Source organism: Oncorhynchus masou, chromosome 12 (assembly GCF_036934945.1).
Source record: "Oncorhynchus masou masou isolate Uvic2021 chromosome 12, UVic_Omas_1.1, whole genome shotgun sequence".
Classification (NCBI taxonomy): domain Eukaryota; kingdom Metazoa; phylum Chordata; class Actinopteri; order Salmoniformes; family Salmonidae; genus Oncorhynchus; species Oncorhynchus masou.
In genome coordinates this window covers 26,955,544-26,972,858 of record NC_088223.1, presented here as the reverse complement: position 1 = coordinate 26,972,858, position 17,315 = coordinate 26,955,544, and the positions used below count along the sequence as shown (strand labels likewise).

The window sequence follows — 17,315 nt, the reverse complement described above, 5'->3', positions numbered from 1 at the left end:
GTCGTCTCTCTGATGAAACCATTTGATCCATCTATGGTGAGTATTTCGATGTAAGTCTCTGGTTGTGTAAATCTCTGGTTGTCCACCAGAGCTCAAAATGCCCTTAGTTGTAGTAGGCTTCTTTATCTTAGAGTGTCCTTAGAATGGATACTCTGGAGTACCTACGAGAGAACTGTTATTTGCAGTTGTAGGCTTCTTTGTCTCTGAGTGTTTGTTACAAAGTATACTCCAAATTTTACACATGCGGTGGTCTTTGATCGAGTTTACTAGACTACCAGACTTAGACTACACGAAACATTCAGTCTGTAGTTATCTTCTTCACTCATTCTGGTGTTGTCGTTTTAAACCATTTGTCAGCTGTGTAGCCACAGCTCCATGCTGTCTGGTCTCTATTTAAATTCCAACCATTTCCATGGACCATGTCCTCACATTCTCTGGTCTAATGTAAATTTCGTCACGAGTCCTTTTATTCTTGAGTAAAAATGGGGCGTTCCATTATGCCGACACAATTTCTGTGCTCACTTGATCATGGTTACTGACTGAGCAAAAGTTTCTATGAAAAGCAATTCTCATTTAGAAGGCTAAAATCACATTGTTATCTTCACAAAAATATTCTTAAACTTAATCATTTATTTTATACAACATTAGATGCAAACCTGATAACCAGAATGTGTACACCTTCAGAGTTACAGTTGTCTTGTTATACTATCCTTAATGATATCACAAAATAATAAATGATATCTTTTAGTTTCCACAGCCCTCCACAAAGAAAGAACTGATAAGCTTCCTGGGAATGGCGGGGTACTACCGTGCTTTCTGTAAAAACAAATCGGTAGTAGTGTCCCCACTGACCAATCTGTTGAAGGCCAGTGTCAACCCAGTGTCAAAAGGTATTTGATGCAGTTAAGGATATTTTGTGTTTGGCACCTGTGTTGATAGCACCAAATTTTGGGAAACCTTTCAAATTGCAGGTAGACGCCAGACAAATCGGTGCTGGGGCTGTGCTTCTCCAGGAGAATGGTAACAATGTTGAGTGTGCAGTCAGTTTCTTCTCCTGGAAATGTAATAAGTATCAGCAAAACGATTCTGTAATTGAAAAAGAGGCTTTAGGTCTCATTTGGGCTTTACAGCACTTCGAGGTCTATGTTGGTTCTCGTTTGACCCCTTTAACTGTGTTCACTGACCACAGCCCACTTATTTTTCAGAGGTCCTTGCAAAATCCCAACCAGCGCCTGATGCGTTGGGCTTTGTTCTTGCAATCATTCAACCTTGATATTAGACAAATTAGTGGTAAGGATAATATCATTGCTGATGCTCTGTCCCGTGCTCCTTTAACCTAGTTTGTATCTTCTCTCTGCTGGCCCCTACGGGCTGTCTGAAATTTGAGTTTTAAGGAGGGGGTTGTCACGGCCCCTCTGCAGTGCAGGGGCGGTTCCTCCTGCAGGCAGAGGAGGGTCGTTAGTGATTGGAGTCACCTGGGCTCAGGGTATTTAAACTGCTTCACTAATCTCTCTCTCTGCTCCTCCAGGTATGATCCTGTTTTGTTTGTTCCTTTGTGGTTGTGCATAGTTTTCACTCAGTCATTCACACACACAGATTCATGCATCCCTGCACTTTACATACACCTTACATTATGATACTTTCACACCTCATTCCTTTTTATTTGTTTAAAGTTAATAGTTTTGGTTTACAATAAAGAACCTTTTTGATTGGTCTATACCTGTTGTTTGCGTCCCCTCATTTTTGCCACAGGCTATTTAAAAAAAAATTTTTTAACCTTTATTTGACTAGGCAAGTCAGTTAAGAACAAATTCTTATTTTCAATGACGGCCTAGGAACAGTGGGTTAACTGCCTGTTCAGGGGCAGAACGACAGATTTGTACCTTGTCAGCTTGGGGGTTTGAGCTTGCAACCTTCCGGTTACTAGTCCAACACTCTAACCACTAGGCTACCCTGCCGCCCCCTATGAGCTGGCCTCTCATGGTCAAAGATGAGAATCACGGACTGGTCCCCCGAATGCCGATAGAACATGAAAGCAGGTCCATCTCGTGTCATAGTCCCTGTGGTCTGGGACGTAGATGTGGACATTCACCAGGCTATTTAGAGGGAACCCTCTCCCACTACCTGTCCTCCTGAGCGTCTCTACGTTCCCATGGGGATAAGGGCGCGACTCTTGACCTGGGCACACACATCTCTCATCGCTGGACATCCTGGGATCACCTGTACTATACAATCACTCTCCGGAAAGTATTGGTGGCCCACCTTGAAGCAGGACGTTACTCGCTATGTCAACTCCTGTTCTGTGTGTGTCCAAACTAAGTCTCCCCTACATGCTTCAGCAGGGAAACTCCATCCCGTGCCTCAGCGTCCCTGGTCTCATCGGTAACGACAATGGACAGATCTCCCCTCTGACGGTTTCACCACCATTCTTGTGGTTGTGGACAGATTTTCTAAATCATGGCAGTTTATTCCTCTCTCTGGTCTCCATACCTCTCTTCAGGTCGCTGAGGCACTGTTCTGGCAGGTCTTCCAGCATTATGGCCTTCCGGAGGACATTGTCTCCAACCGTGGCCAGTCTACACACACGTAGGACAGAATAGTGGATGTGTTTAACTATTCTTTTGGGGACTATTCTTTCGTGTGTCCCCAGAAGGTTAGCTGTACAAGACTGTGCGTGTGTGTGTGTGTGTGCGTGTGTGTGTGTGTGTGTGTGTGTGTGTGTGTGTGTGTGTGTGTGTGTGTGTGTGTGTGTGTGTGTGTGTGTGTGTGTGTGTGTGTGTGTGAGAGAGAGACAACAACGTACAGTACCAGTCAAAAGTTTGGACATATTTTGATTTGTTGAACACTTTTTGGCTTACTACATGATTCCATATGTGTTATTTCATAGTTGTGATGTCTTCACTATTATTCTACAATGTAGATAATATAACAAATAAATAAAAACCCTGGAATTAGTAAGTGTGTCAACTTTTGACTGGTACTATGTATATAGCCATAAAATGACATTTGAAATGTCTCTATTCCTTTGGAACTTTTGAGTGTAGTGTTTACTGTTATTTTTGTGTGTTTATTTCACTTGCTTTGGCAATGTAAACATGTTTCCCATGAGAATAAAGACCTTTGAGAGAAGACGGGCTATGTGCGCACTGCCCACCAAATGAGGTGGAAACTAAGCTGCACTTCCTGACCTCCTGCCAAATGTATGACCATATTAGAGACACATTTCCCTCAGAATACACAGACCCACAAAGAGTTCAAAAACAAACCCAATTTTGATCAACTCCATATCTATTGGGTGAAATACCACAGTGTGCCATCACAGAAGCAAGATTTGTGACCTGTTGCCAAAATAAAAAGGCAACCACTGAAGAACAAACATCATTTATAATACAACCCATATTTGTTTTTATTTTCCCTTTTGTACTTTAACTATTTGCACATCGTTACTACACTGTAAATAGACATATGACATTTGAAATGCCTTTATTCTTTTGGAACTTCTGTGAATGTAATATGTACTGTTAACTTTTATTGTTTATTTCACTTTTGTTCATTATCTACTTCACTTGCTTTGGCAATGCTAACATATGTTTCCCATGCCAATAAAGCCCTTAAATGAAATTGAATTGAAAAAGAGAGATAAAGCCCTTGAATTTAATGGAGAGAGACTTGAATGGCGAGGCTGCGTCTGTCCTCGCCCATCGGGTTTATCATTGGCTGTCGCGTGATTCCAACCGTCGGAGTCTGCGCAGTGAACACGGCACTGAAATTCAAATATTGAACAGATCTGTTTGTTAAAAAAAAGAAGGAACGAACGACGCGTTTGCAGAAACAGCGGCTGAGAAGCTGTCCGCGTTTAGTGTATTAGAATATAGATAAACGACGATTATTCAGTATACGTTAGCTAAATCAATAGATTTGAACAAAGAAACTCTTATCGGAATGGATCCGTTTACCGAGGTGAGTGCAGTTTGTTTCTAGCTAACTGCCATGGCCAGCTAACGATAACGTAACGAGTTAGCCAACAAAACAATATTTATTGTTGCATTGCATAAAGATGGTAAACTTGTTTGATAGTCACTGTCACCCATATTTGTAGAACTGAAATAATGTTGTAAAACCTGGATTCAAATCAACGTTAGTTACGTTAAATATCTAACGTTTGTGTGGTAACGTTAGATAGCTAACTTTAACTGGTAGTAACGTTTGGGACATAACATTGAAAGTATAGGTTGGAGTCGAACTAATACTTGTTCTTCAACAAATGTGAATTTAAATATCTTAACTAGAGTAGCTGGGCAACTTTAGCTTAATTCAAATGTATGACGTGAACTAAAAATAGTTGGAAACGTTGCTAACGTTAGCCAAATCAAATAGTATAGAAGTGACATCTAAACCCTGACACCTTCCATACGTATATCATTTTATAGCTAATGTTAGCCTGCTACCTTTCCTATTCATAATACTGCACTACAATTGCATGCCAGCACAAGGCAGTCAAATGATTGTCATCTTGTCAAAAAACCTCAGCCCCTCCCCTAACGTGCGAGCAGGGAGAGTGGAATCTGAGTTTATTACAATTCCCTTAATAGGTAATGAATGGATTCCTTGGTCAACTACAGTATGAAGAAGAGAATAGTATGAATACAGTAATGTTTTCATCCTTCATTTCCATTCAACATCTCTGTCAATTTCCCTTTCTGATTGATGTACTCTGTCAGCTTTATCAATTTGACCAAATGTGCCAGGAGGAGTGAGTGTATATTTTTTTTTTTTTTTTAAGTCACTCAAGTTAGGAACTAAGTGTGTTTCATAACAACACTGATATAGAAAAGCAGTGGCTGGCAGCAAAATCCATAAAATGTCAATTCCAACCAATAGAAATGCCTGGGAGATTTCAAATCCAGTAGCCACAACACGTCAGAAGTGTCTCATTCCTGAGGAATGACACACACACACTTTAACAAGTTTTCCACACATCCTGGCTGGGTGTGAGACGTGTAGGCAACTGAAACAGGCAGGAATGTGTTGAGTCTTGCACTGTAGCAGCCAGGGCAATAAATCATGCCTCAGGACTGTTTGCCTTGGACTGGGAGGCCAGCTAGGGTTTTGGTGTTCAGATGAGAACTGACAGGAGAGGAGGAGGCCAGGGAGGAGTGTAGAGACAACTGCAGCCATATCTCCCCCAGACCTAGTTGTTTTTCTTGACCCTATGACATGGACTAAAACGTATTCACTATTTTAAAGCTATAGACCACTGCAATCCACTGCTCACTATGGGTGCAATAGCAGAAAGGAAAACTTAGTAAAATGGCACAAACTTAAGTTTACAATGTTGTGCAATGTCCTTCACTTTTATCTGTGCAAGTCAGTGCTGTACAGATGGTAAGTCCGGCTACTCCTGAGTTATGTTCTTATTAGATTAATTTAAATTAGAAGAAAAAAAGCAAGAAATGGTGTAGACACTGCTTTTAATTGCAAATGAGTTACATTTTCTAATAATGTGCTTTTTACCTGCTCAGAAACTCCTGGAGAGGACCCGTGCTCGCAGGGAGAACCTGCAGAAGAAGATGGCAGAGAGACCCACTGCTGCTAACAGACAGATGGCCAAGCGAGCTAGGGAGCCTCTTGCTGAGACCTGCAACAGCCTGGTCACAGTGCCTGTCATCGAAAAAGGTACGATCTTACTCATTTATTCTCTATGATACAACATAATTTCTCAATACATACATTTTCTAGCCCTGTGATCGCTCTGGCTGCGATAGTAAGTATTGCATTGATGGGAATTGTTTTAATTGAACCCTTAGATGTCTCTATTAGCCTTTAGGGGGTGGTTGAACTTCATGCCCTGCATGTGTATGGCTTTCCATACCGGAAGCTTGACCTTTGAAACAGCTCACTGAGAATTATCTGTTCAAATCAAGTCGGTGGGATGGGTCTGGCTGAAGCTTTCCCTAGGCTGTATTCAAATATAGACAAAATGGTGAAGTTTTAAATTGTCTGTTTATGTATATTTGTGAGCTTTAATATGGTATTCAAGGTAAATACTTAAATATTAATTTTGTGGATTGGAAATCTCCCACTGTAAACTTAACTTATGGTTTTTCTCACTTGACCCCCAGCCCCTCACCCATCCAGCAAGCCCTCTCCCTCAAAGCGGAGTCGTTCAGGTGAACTTGGCCAGCCCACCATGATTGGCGAGGAGAACAGGGAGCCTTCAATGACTTCTCGCACCCTGACCCCTACTCTGACAGACCCCCAGACTGACCGGAAGCCCCCAACGGGCCCAGCCAGCGTCCGCTCTGCCGCCTCTTTGGAGAGGGTGGCTGTACGTCGTCCTGCTCCCGTTCCTGAACCAGAGCCCATGTTGGCAGGACAGCTTGTCCCAGAGCAGGCCAGGGAGGTAGCACGCTCTGCCCCAGAACCAGAGAAGGTGGCTGTGAGTGCTGCTCCACAGCCACAGAGGACCAAGAATGTGGAGGTGGTGCCTGCTAGCCTGGTTCTTCAGGGGAACCGAGAAGTGCAGAGGGAGGCTCCCACCTCCTCTACCCCTGCTGCCATGAAGTCTCGCCTGGCCAGACTGGCTGAACAAAGGCAGTACTGGGATTCTGAAGGTAAGGCACGTGGCCTGTTGACTAGCTAGATAATTTAATTTGCACATGTGGCACCTGCTTAACCTTTATAAATCACCTGAAAACCAACATTTCTACACAACAATATCAGTTTGGAATTAGACTCCTACAATCATATTAACAATCATATTAAAAGAATATTTGTTTTTGCCTGACAAATATGAATGCCCATGTTTTTCCCATCGAAGGTACCTCTGAGGTTCGAGACATCCCAGCAGCCCTGTCCCCAGTAAAGAACCAGACCCACCCTAGGCAGGCTCTGGCCCCGGTCCCCACACCTGTCCCTGCTGCTGCATCCTCAGAAGCCCCCGTGGGCAGGAAGGGTCGCCTGGCCAACCTTGCTGCCAGCATTGGGTCCTGGGAGGACGACCTCAGCCACGCCGCCCCTCGTAGCAGAGACCATGCACAAGGGAACCCTGGTAGTGTCAGTATCGCCACCCCTGCTTGGAGGAGAGAGGCAGGTATCAAACCCATCTCTGTGGCTGCAGACCGGACACAAATGAGTCAGTCATCAAACAGCAAGCCTTTTCTGGACTCCAACCAGGCGAGTCATAATGCGACAGTTGGCTTGGTTATTAATCATGATGTGCGTAACTTTTGTGTGAGTAATATGTCCTCCCATGGGAGAGGCTGATTCTACAGAGGCATTTTGGATGTGAAAATGATTCAAAGTAGAAATTAAGATAGGAAGTGGTGATGCTTTGCAAGAAAGCAGTGTGCAATAACAAGTTATTTTAAATAGTTTTGTTAATTTCCCTCTTGCATTTCTTTAGCAGCCTTTCAACTCCACAGTCAAGTCCATCGAAGTGGTTCCCCCCAGCCACCAGAAGACTGAAGTACCTGAAGCCAGACCAGCTAGACAGACTAGCAGAGGTCTCCCCTCTCCTTTACCCAGTCCCCAGAGGAGTTGCCAGGGTAGAGCCTCGGCCTTCACACTCAGCTCCCAAAAAGGTGCTCCCTCACCTGTGCCTCAGAGCCCCCTGAAGAACCAGGTCCTGTCCCGAACCCTGGAGGTCAGTGCCAGCCCCAAGAAGTCAGAGCTCCCTACACAGCCCTCTAACACTGGGCCCTCTGTCCTGCAGACCAGGGAGAGGTTCACCAAGGAAGCCACCCCGGCCACTCCCCTGCAGCAGAGAGGCACCGCAGGAGCAACTGGAACTCCAGGTGAGCTAGAATGAGCACTCAATTTAGCCTTTTCTTTTTCCTAAGCTGAAGTTGACAAATGTTTTAATATGCAGTCTCTGCTCATTTGTCTGTTGCTGTCCACTTCCATTGTCCTCACAAGAGTTACTAAATATTTTTCTGTTTCCAACAGGTGTCAAGTCGTTCATGGAGCGTTTTGGTGAGAGGTGCCAGGAGCGCTCCGGCCTGAGTTCCACTGATACCAGCCATGGAGCTGCCGCTCATACTCCAACCGTAGTAAACTCATCTGGGGCAGGCCTGGTTGGTCATACCCCTGTGGTGAGCCATTCTGGAACCCCCAACACCAGGCTGGTGCAGGAGAGGCTGAGAGCTGCCCAGGTTGCCAACACCACCACCGCTGACCTTGCACAGAAACAGAAACTGGTACGTACAGTTCACTTTATTTGCTCAGACCTTCTGCCTTAATGTCTTTAGTTTTGCCTTTGTACAGCGCTTTGGCATTTTATTTTTCTAAGCTCTTTTTGAAAATAAAGTATTACACATGTAATTATGACATTGTGACCAGACTGTTGACACACTGATGAAACATCGTCATTTCCTTGTTCTTTATTGCAGGAGCGCGATTCGGAACTGGCTCAGATTCGTAACCGGTTCCAGAAAGGGAACAACATTTGGAAGATCAAGGATGAAGAGGCAGACACCAAGATGAACACAGAGGCCAAGGTTGGTGGTGAAGTATATTTCTTTTGACCACGCTTGGACCAACCTTTTATGTACAGACTGTTGTATGATGGATGACTGCAAAGCAATTAGGAAGGAAATGTTAAATTATCCTGTAATTATTCTCAGGATCTGATTGAGCAGCCTGATGAGCAAACCGCCTCCCCTCTGGATAGCCTGAATTCAGCACCCAAAAAACCCAATGTACCTGCTGCCACCAACCCAACCTCCAGCCCTGTGAAGCGAGTAGAATTCTCAGTGGAGGAATCAGGTACTGTACTTACTGTGTATACTACTTGATCATACTAACTTGGCTTTCGAATAGTACACTGATCATAAAAATAAGTATTTGGATGCTTGAATCGGTTGCAAGTTAGTGTTTTAATGTCCTATGGTTTCGGTCAACAACTAACTTAATTAGAGCAGTCCTTACAATCTAAGTTCATACCGTTGGCGTCACTATATAATATTCCACTCACGATTGTCTCACTGCAGACAAAGATGTGAGTCATGAGCTAGAGGTGAACGTGGACCAGTCCATCAACTCTGATGTGATCAACGGGATCTTTGACGGGCTCCATGACCAGAGCGAGGTGCAGAGTTGTGAGGAGGAAGATGAATTGAACATCTCCTCTATGTCCATCCTCACCCCCTTCTCTGAGACTGTGGCTGCTGTGGTCAAGAGCCCAGTGAAGATGATGGTGAGTTAAAGTACAAAGCTGGAAACAACTTAAAGCATACAAAGTAGTAAAATCTTTCATCCATTTAATGTCTTGGGGACGTACAACTGCTTTTTAATGCCAGCTTGTCATTTTTTATTTGCGCCCATGGACTAGATATAATGCTATGGCGAATTATGTATTTTTTTGGGTCAACCTAATTACTTTCATGTATATCCCTGCCCAGATGTCAACCCCAGCCAGTTCGTTCAACGCTAAGAGCCTAACTCCTGACAGTGTTTCCAGACCCAGTAAGTTCCAGAGGGCTCGCATGCTCCGGGCTGGGTCATCAGACAGGCTAGAGACCGATGATGGCCTCAACCTGCCCTACAGGTAACCAACCAGTTAAAGGAAATACCCAAACTCTAATGTATCTGGCTGAGCTTCACTCCTTCTACTGATACATCAACAACTTTAATTTTATTTAGTTTCACTGAGTTCAAGAGATGGCTAGGGCTGGGAATTGCCAGGGACCTCACAATATGATATTTCCACGACACTTAGGTGCTGATATGAATGGATATCATTCTCACAATTCTGTGTGTATTGCGATTTGATTTTCCACACATATTGCTCACTGCCTGCTGCAGAGAGACGAGAGAGCATGAGCAAACGTATTTTGATCAGTCATCGAAATGAAAGTGCTGAAAATGTTGGCTCGCTATTTAACGAAGATGGGGGAACGAACTATAGGAGGAAAATACTGGCGTTTTGGCGCAGGTACAGCCGACTAGTGCAAGCTAACGCTACCTACAGTAGCAAACTTGTTTTCATATATTCTTTCAAATATCGATTTTGAGTCAAATATCGATATCGTCCAAAAATAATATTGCCATATATAACTATCGATTTTAGTCTTTATGTATGTTTTCCTTTCTCTTCCAGTATTGATGCGTACAGGTCGACCAGGATCAAGGAGAGTACGGAGAGGCCTCGTGTGAGGCAGGTCATCGTGAGGAAGGAGGATGTGTCTCGTAGAGCAGCAGAGGAACCCAGGAGCCAAGGACACACCAACATCAAACAGAAGATGAAGGTAAAGGCATGAACAGACCGGTAGGATTGTTGTGTGTCTGCCGGCCAAGAGTACTTGGCACCTCTAAACAGAGTGCCGGCTGTAATTTGCACATATGGTCCCTATAACACGCCGTGCTGACAGCAAGCAAACAAAGGGTCCCGTATTGTGCAGACCAACAGTCTGGCTGGATAGAAACCGACTCGACCACAATGCCAGCACAAGAACAATTCCGGTGTCATACTGTGAGAAGGATCTCACTCTGTACACAAACCTGATTTCATAGAATCAATTGTCTTTCCCCCTGATTCCGTGTAGGTTCTTCTGACCACTGATGTTGATTTCCTCATTCCATGTGACCAATGAGATGTCTTCTTTCTGATTTCTTGTAGGTTCTGACCAATGAAATAAACCTGCAGCAAACAGTGATCAGCCAGGCTAGCCAGGCCCTGAACTGCTGTACTGATGAGGAGCATGGGAAAGGCTCGCAGGTGGAGGCAGAGGCTGAGAGGCTTTTGCTTATAGCCAGTGAGTTCCCATTCCACCCCTACAACATGGGTGGACATACTGACAGCCAATCCCAATTTGCTCCATACCCCTTGGGGACCTGCTGTTATATCTTGAGATTATCTACATGCATTCCGCATTAACATTGCATTCAGTTTTCTTATCAGTCTTATATTCTTGTCTCCCTCCAGCTGAGAAGCGGGGGGCCCTGAAGGCAGAGCTGGACCGTCTGAAGGGAGAGGCTCCTAGCGATCAAATGGGGCAGGGTGGGGACATGGGGGTCACAGCCTCCAAGGGATCCATCTCCCTCCTGGAACTACGACTGCCCCTCAAAGCTGACTTTGTCTGCTCCACTGGTAACAATCCAGGTAGAGACCCAACACACAACAATTGTTACTTGGTTATCTCAGAATGTATTTATTTTAATTATGATGGATTTTTTTGTAATTTGCCTGCAACCAAATTGCTTTTAAGGGACAAAGTTCTTGATCTCCTGTTTCCCACATTGTGCTGTCAAAAACAAGATCCAAATGTACATTGCTCAATATACTTCATGTATAGTGTGTTAGACTGAAATCATTAAGTTTTCTATTGTATGTGTTTATTCAAGAGTGGTCCAGCCATTACTTCTTCATCATGATCCGTGCTGGAGCTGAGAATACAGTTGCTACTTCCCTAGCCAGCACACGTAGCGCTATCAGTGGAGATGCGATCACCTTCTCTACCAAGTTCACCATGTGAGTTAAACTACACATTCTCTCTCTGGAATTCTGGAGAATAATACCACTGTCATGTCCTGTTCTAATGTCTTTCTCTGGCTTCCATTTTAGGCCTGATGTCTCTAATGAATTTGCAATTGATATTGAGGTTTACTGCCTGGTGAGTTTTTGCTACTTTTGGCAAATGCAGATATTGTTTGAGGAGGTCTCTGACTTCTTTGATCTGGGATATTACTCCAACCCTGGTTATTTCTTCAGGTGCAGAAGCGTGAGTTGAACCCTGACAAGAGGAAGAAGCCCAGCAAGTCAAAGGTAGTTATATTTTCTCATATGTGCCATAACAAACTACAAATCAGTTTATTGAATGTTGGAACTGAGTAGTCTTGTATCTTGGCTGCTAGTTTCTGCTTGAATACACTGCCATTGTTATGCATCAGAATATGCATGTAGAGCCACTTTCAAATGATGTCCTGTCTCCAAGATGAGATGGTGTGTGTTCAGATACTCTGGAGCCATGTTCACGAGGCCCACGAGTTGTGCTTGTCTGTAGGGACTGATTTTAAACCCCCATTCATTTTTTTTGTGTGGGTGTACTGTAATGTTACTACTCGGTAGTAGACCACATCTAATGCTGGTGTTACCAGGCCCTGGGCCTGCTGGTGCCAAATACACACACTAGGCCTGAAGTCTCTACTTTTCATTCCACATGGTGAAGGGTCCCTTTTGTAGGATGGAAGGCTTTGTTCACAGCTGGCAATGCAGTTGGCTTAGTCAGTGATTTGAATTACCCATTCACTTGTTTGTGTCCCAACATAACCTCTTCTGAAACTGAATCACCGTTTCTCTTTCTAGGCCATCACTCCCAAGAGGTTCCTTGCCATCACTGTAAGCTTTCATTCTTACCAACCTCTAATACAGACTGTACTGCCTTGTGCTCATATGTGGAATGTTTTAATACATCGGATCTGTTATGGGGGCGATAAGTAGGAATGATTGCCACATGAGAAATGTAGACTTGCATCGGTGAATGCATTATAGTAATATTCTGTTACTGTGTAGATTATGCTGTCATGTATGTTGTATGCACAGCCAGCCATCTTGTAAATGATTCAAAACATGCCTCTCTTTCTAACATATCTGGCTCGCTGCTCCTGTAGAAGAGCAGTCTGACTCCAGGTAAGGATACTTTTTCGCTTGATGAATTTGAACCCTGATGTCTTACTGTGCTTGTTTAAATAATTCTGCTGCTCGTGAATATTTTTTTTAAAGGTTTTACTTGCAGTTGTTGTGATGTGTGGTTGTCTCACCTACTTAAGTTGAACTTATTGTTGCAAGTCTCTAGATGACAATAATGTCTGCGCAATTACAAAAACATTGCTGAAACATCCTCCTAATGCTCTTTGCAGTGGTGGCCAGTCCTGGGGGCCCTAATGCAGTACGAACCAGTAACTTTGTCCTGGTCGGGTCTCACAAGCTAACGCTAGCCTCTATTGGGAAAAACAAGTTCTCGTTGGAGAAGGTAAAATCCATAGACCTTTTACATAAAAATATTAATGTTCTAACTCATTTGCTTTCACTGTTGTACAATGCAGTCACTTCCATTATATCCTGAATTCACCCTCTATTTCCAGTTTGGCGCTCTCTGCACACAATGCCAGCTAATGGTGTAGTCGTCGGTGAGGGGGTAACATTTCTAGCGTTTGGAGCTGACTGGGAGAAAGACCTCCCAATCTGAGTTTTCTTTTTTCTCACCTGCACGGTCTGTGTGCTACCTGCCAGACTCTGACACTCATTCACTCACACATACCTTGTTTCTCTCTCTTAGATCAAATATGTAGGCATTGAAAGAGCGCTTCTCAGAGATATGTTTCACAGCAAGGTTGCTAATCGATCCACGACCACTTTAATATTTTGGGGTTTGTGACATAATGTGGTTCTGTTGTTGCACCATCTAACATTTCTAACCTCAATCTACAAGTTGGTTGGTATTGTTGTAAGGAAAATGAGTTCTGCTGGATGTTTTTTGGGGTGTTTCAGGCAGTGTCCAGTTAATGTATTTCACCATCCAATTGAATCTTCTCTACAAGAAGACAAGTCTTGCGTTTCAGTCTAAAGCCCGATTAACACAATCTGTCCTGTCACTTGATGAAAGCATTTTGTGTTGGTAGTCTTACAGCTGAGGACTGTTACATGTCCTGTGTAATCTGTAGGTGCCTTTCCTGTGCCCCTTGGAGGGACACCTCTACCTGAAGATGCAGTGTGAGGTGGGCTCCTTGGTGGAGGAGAGAGGCTTCTTGGTGAGTACACACTGGCTTTGAACGTGGGGCCCCTGTACACCTCAAGACTGTTGGCCTGCTGAGCTAAATCGTATCAATCAATGAAATGTATTTATCAATTTGCACAGTAATTATCAGTGTGTTTATAGGAACCCTGCTTAGACCACAGAGGAAGCAGAGACCAAGCTTAGGCATTCATGTCTTCATGTCTCAGTCAAGGTTTATTACACAAGCAGTTTCAATAGCTTCCTTCTGTTTTTCAGACAATGTTTGAGGATGTGAGTGGGTTCGGAGCATGGCACAGGAGATGGTGTGTCCTGTCAGGATACTCTATCTCCTACTGGACCTACCCGGATGATGAGAAACGCAAGGTAAGAGAGGACGTGGAAGCCAACCTGCCTCTGATCACTATTATTGGAGCCTTTATTCTTGAATGAATAGCCCTGTGAGCCTCATTTCAAAATACTGTAGGACTCCAGTGGAAATCAGCCTTCAGGCTTTATTTAGGTAATTCTTGAGTTTTAATGTACCCGTATGCCAATTCATGTTGCCTCCAATTAGTAGCTTTTTATATTTTAATTTTCAATTTATTTCTTTGGGCGGATCCATGTCTTTCTAGAAGCCAATTGGACGCATCAACTTGGCCAACTGCACCAGTTGTAAGGTGGAGCCAGCCAACAGGGAGTTCTGTGCCCGGCCCAACACATTTGAGCTGATCACCGTCCGGCCTCAGAGAGAGAGTGACATAGAGACGCTCGTCAGCCAGTGTAAAAACACAATGTGTGTCACCAAGTAAGTCTCTGGTCGAAGTTGCCATCGCACTGTGTTTTGTAGGCAAATACCTTGCGTGAAGAATGTTGGCTGATTTTGACATTTAATGCGCTTGACCCCAAGTTTCCTATTTTTTTGCACTCTTCTCCCTGAAGTGAACACTTGTTTACTCCCTTCAAAGATTTTAAAACAATTGGATTGGAGTAGGCAGTGTCTAGTATTAACATATTTCTTAAACTAATCCAATGCCTTCAAATCCTTCAAGGAAGTGAACGAGTGCGCACTTAAGGGAGAAGGAAACTGAATTGGACTTGGGTCTCTGTTCCTGTATACTGAAACACATGACTCTTTCCGTGTACCTGCAGGAACTGGCTGTGTGCCGACACCAAGGACGAGAGGAACGTGTGGATGCAGAAGCTCAACCAGATCCTAGTGGACTTGCGCATGTGGCAGCCAGACTCCTGCTACAGGCCTGTTTGAGCACAGAGCCCCCCCGCCTGGACCCGAGGTTAACACCCTGAATGGCTCTGGGCCTTATATGGACTGTCACTATCAGTGACACGATGACTAAGTGCAATACAGTATGAAAGTTATTGAATAAGATTTACCGGTGGGTGGTATTTTTTAGAGGTGCTTTAAAACAGTTTAAGTTTGGGATGGGCAACTGGTGGATCAATCCCCCCTCAACTCAGTCGGGGTCTCAATTTACTGTTGAGAGTTATAGTAGACTATACAAGGTGTAATTTGGTTGTGAATCAGCAGTTTTTATCTTGTCAGTCACTCGATTAGCCCGCGTCAGCTAACATTTATTTAGTGTTAAGTTAGTCTAGCCAGCTATCTAAACTTGTGGTAGTCATAGTCGAATTACAGTCTGGGGGGGACCCCCATTGATTTTGTTAGTTACTCTCACTCAGATGGCACATTACCTGCAAACATTTCTTTCCGACCATGGCAAAATGTGTAGAATTGCAGGAAATTAACTAAAACATTTTCTCTCCTCTGTCAAGAGGGCCGCTAAAATGTTTTGTTCGCAAGGTCGCTACATGTGTGTTTATGGATGTGGGTACTCAGACCTGTGAGCACTGCGGCCCCTCGTGATGAGTTTAGATTTTGTGGCCCCCACCCACATCGAAGTTGCCCATCCCTGGTTTAAGTTATGAGTGCGAGAGAGATCAATAAAGCTGTACTTTAGTATATACTACAGTATTGACAAGGGCTGCTGGTGCTTTTACACAATCCATGCTGACCCTTTATTTTCTATGCATTTCCAATGTGTTGAGGCCATACTACCAACTTTGAGAGAATTTTGAGACTGTTGCATTTTGGTTTTCTGTGCTGTTACTCACATGATCAAACTCCTGACGAGATGTCTTTTTCGGTTGAATCTGTTGTCTGATTTGAGGAACATGATTAAATATTTAACTTTGTCACACCCAATTCTCGAATAATCTGCGTCAGTGCCAAGGTGATGCGCCAGAATTTTCTCTATATACATGCATGTGAATGCTCCTCTTTCTCATAGTATTGAGAGGATGGCATGATTTGGAAGCACTGTTGAACAACCATAAGAGGATTTTAGATTTAGCCACACACTTATCCACTCCAATACCCTTCTTGTTTTGCTATTCCCCTTTCCCCTTTGCAATCTTAGCTATAGCTAATCTTGTATTTATCATGTTGCACACTCTGGTTATAAACTTCTAGGAGGTCAATGAGACTACGGAACGAGAACCCTTAATATTGTTTTTTATGTAGATGTTTTATTTTTGTGTACATGTTTTAAATGGTTACAGTTAAACTGGGAATGTGGGTCAGCAGATATGAGTATTTTACCACCATTATATTGTAATGGTGAACTTTGACAGTTGAGGTTATTGTAATAACCTATGGGCATATTTCTATTCTGATTTTAGTTTAGATATGCACTGTCATGAACTGCAAAGCTTATTCTCAGTCCAAGTTTTAAGCATGTGGTTAAAGGACTGAGTGCATCACCTTTTTGTGCTTTTACATGGATGTTTTGGGGGGAATAGTATGTCTTATCTACCCATTAATTAATGCACAATGTTAATTTTCCACATGTTGGCAGTTCTATTATATCCTCTGATCTGTCTTGTCTTTCCGGCATTGGCACAACAAGCACTCCAAATATTCCTGATGTACTGGTAATTCTGAAACGATGAGACTTAAATAAATGCCAGCTTTAACCAAAATAGTGTTTTGTTTCAAGATGATTAGGGTTGCATTTTAAGGTACTTGTGTTTTTGACCATATGTAGCATGTCAATCTAAAATTGGCTATGAAGGGTGATAAATATGTCAGTGTTTGTTAAATTGTACATGGTCACTTCCAAAACCTATCTACACTGAACAAAAATGTGAAGTATAGGTCCCATGTTTCATGAGCTGAATTTTTTTTTTTTTGTACAACTTTTTTTTTTAAATCCCAGAAATGTTCCACACACTAACGAAGTTTGTCTCTAAAATGTTGTGCACATTTGTTGGGGGGGGGCTGTTTGCCGTCTAAGCTCCACCCATGGCTGCACTCCTGCCCAATCTTGTGAAATCCATAGGTTAGGGCCTAATTCATTTATTTCAGTTGACTGATTTACATATGAACTGTAAATCAGTGAAGTCTCAAATTGTTACATATATATATTTATTCAGTATCAATTGAAACTGTATTTGCTAGAATAAGACTGACTCCATATTAATGCCAATGATTAACGAATGAGATGTTCGACGAGCGGGTGTCCATATACTTTTGGTCATGTAGTGTATGTTTATTGTAACATGTTACCTTTGGCTCGCAAACTA

The 17,315-nt window shown here is 43.2% G+C and overlaps 1 protein-coding gene across 4 annotated transcripts; it reads left to right on the top strand.

Annotated features, from left to right (window-relative positions):
* Nucleotides 1-3,782: 3,782 nt before the first annotated feature.
* On the top strand, nucleotides 3,783-16,712 carry LOC135549780 (anillin-like). Of its 4 annotated transcripts, none has more exons than XM_064980068.1 (23): nucleotides 3,783-3,960; nucleotides 5,523-5,676; nucleotides 6,123-6,614; nucleotides 6,821-7,176; nucleotides 7,409-7,796; nucleotides 7,948-8,198; nucleotides 8,391-8,498; nucleotides 8,625-8,766; nucleotides 8,991-9,196; nucleotides 9,402-9,547; nucleotides 10,100-10,247; nucleotides 10,619-10,754; nucleotides 10,925-11,101; nucleotides 11,344-11,470; nucleotides 11,564-11,612; nucleotides 11,711-11,764; nucleotides 12,305-12,337; nucleotides 12,610-12,628; nucleotides 12,859-12,971; nucleotides 13,663-13,749; nucleotides 13,992-14,099; nucleotides 14,348-14,520; nucleotides 14,865-16,712. In XM_064980068.1, the coding sequence occupies exons 1-23, from the start codon at nucleotides 3,943-3,945 to the stop codon at nucleotides 14,977-14,979; spliced, it is 3,600 nt and encodes a 1,199-aa protein (XP_064836140.1). In that variant the 5' UTR covers nucleotides 3,783-3,942; the 3' UTR covers nucleotides 14,980-16,712. The 4 variants fall into 4 exon arrangements, with proteins under 4 accessions (XP_064836140.1, XP_064836139.1, XP_064836142.1 ...); XM_064980067.1 differs by having other exon boundaries at nucleotides 7,406-7,796; XM_064980069.1 differs by lacking the exon at nucleotides 3,783-3,960 and adding an exon at nucleotides 5,129-5,385 and having other exon boundaries at nucleotides 7,406-7,796.
* The last annotated feature ends 603 nt before the right edge of the window (nucleotides 16,713-17,315 follow it).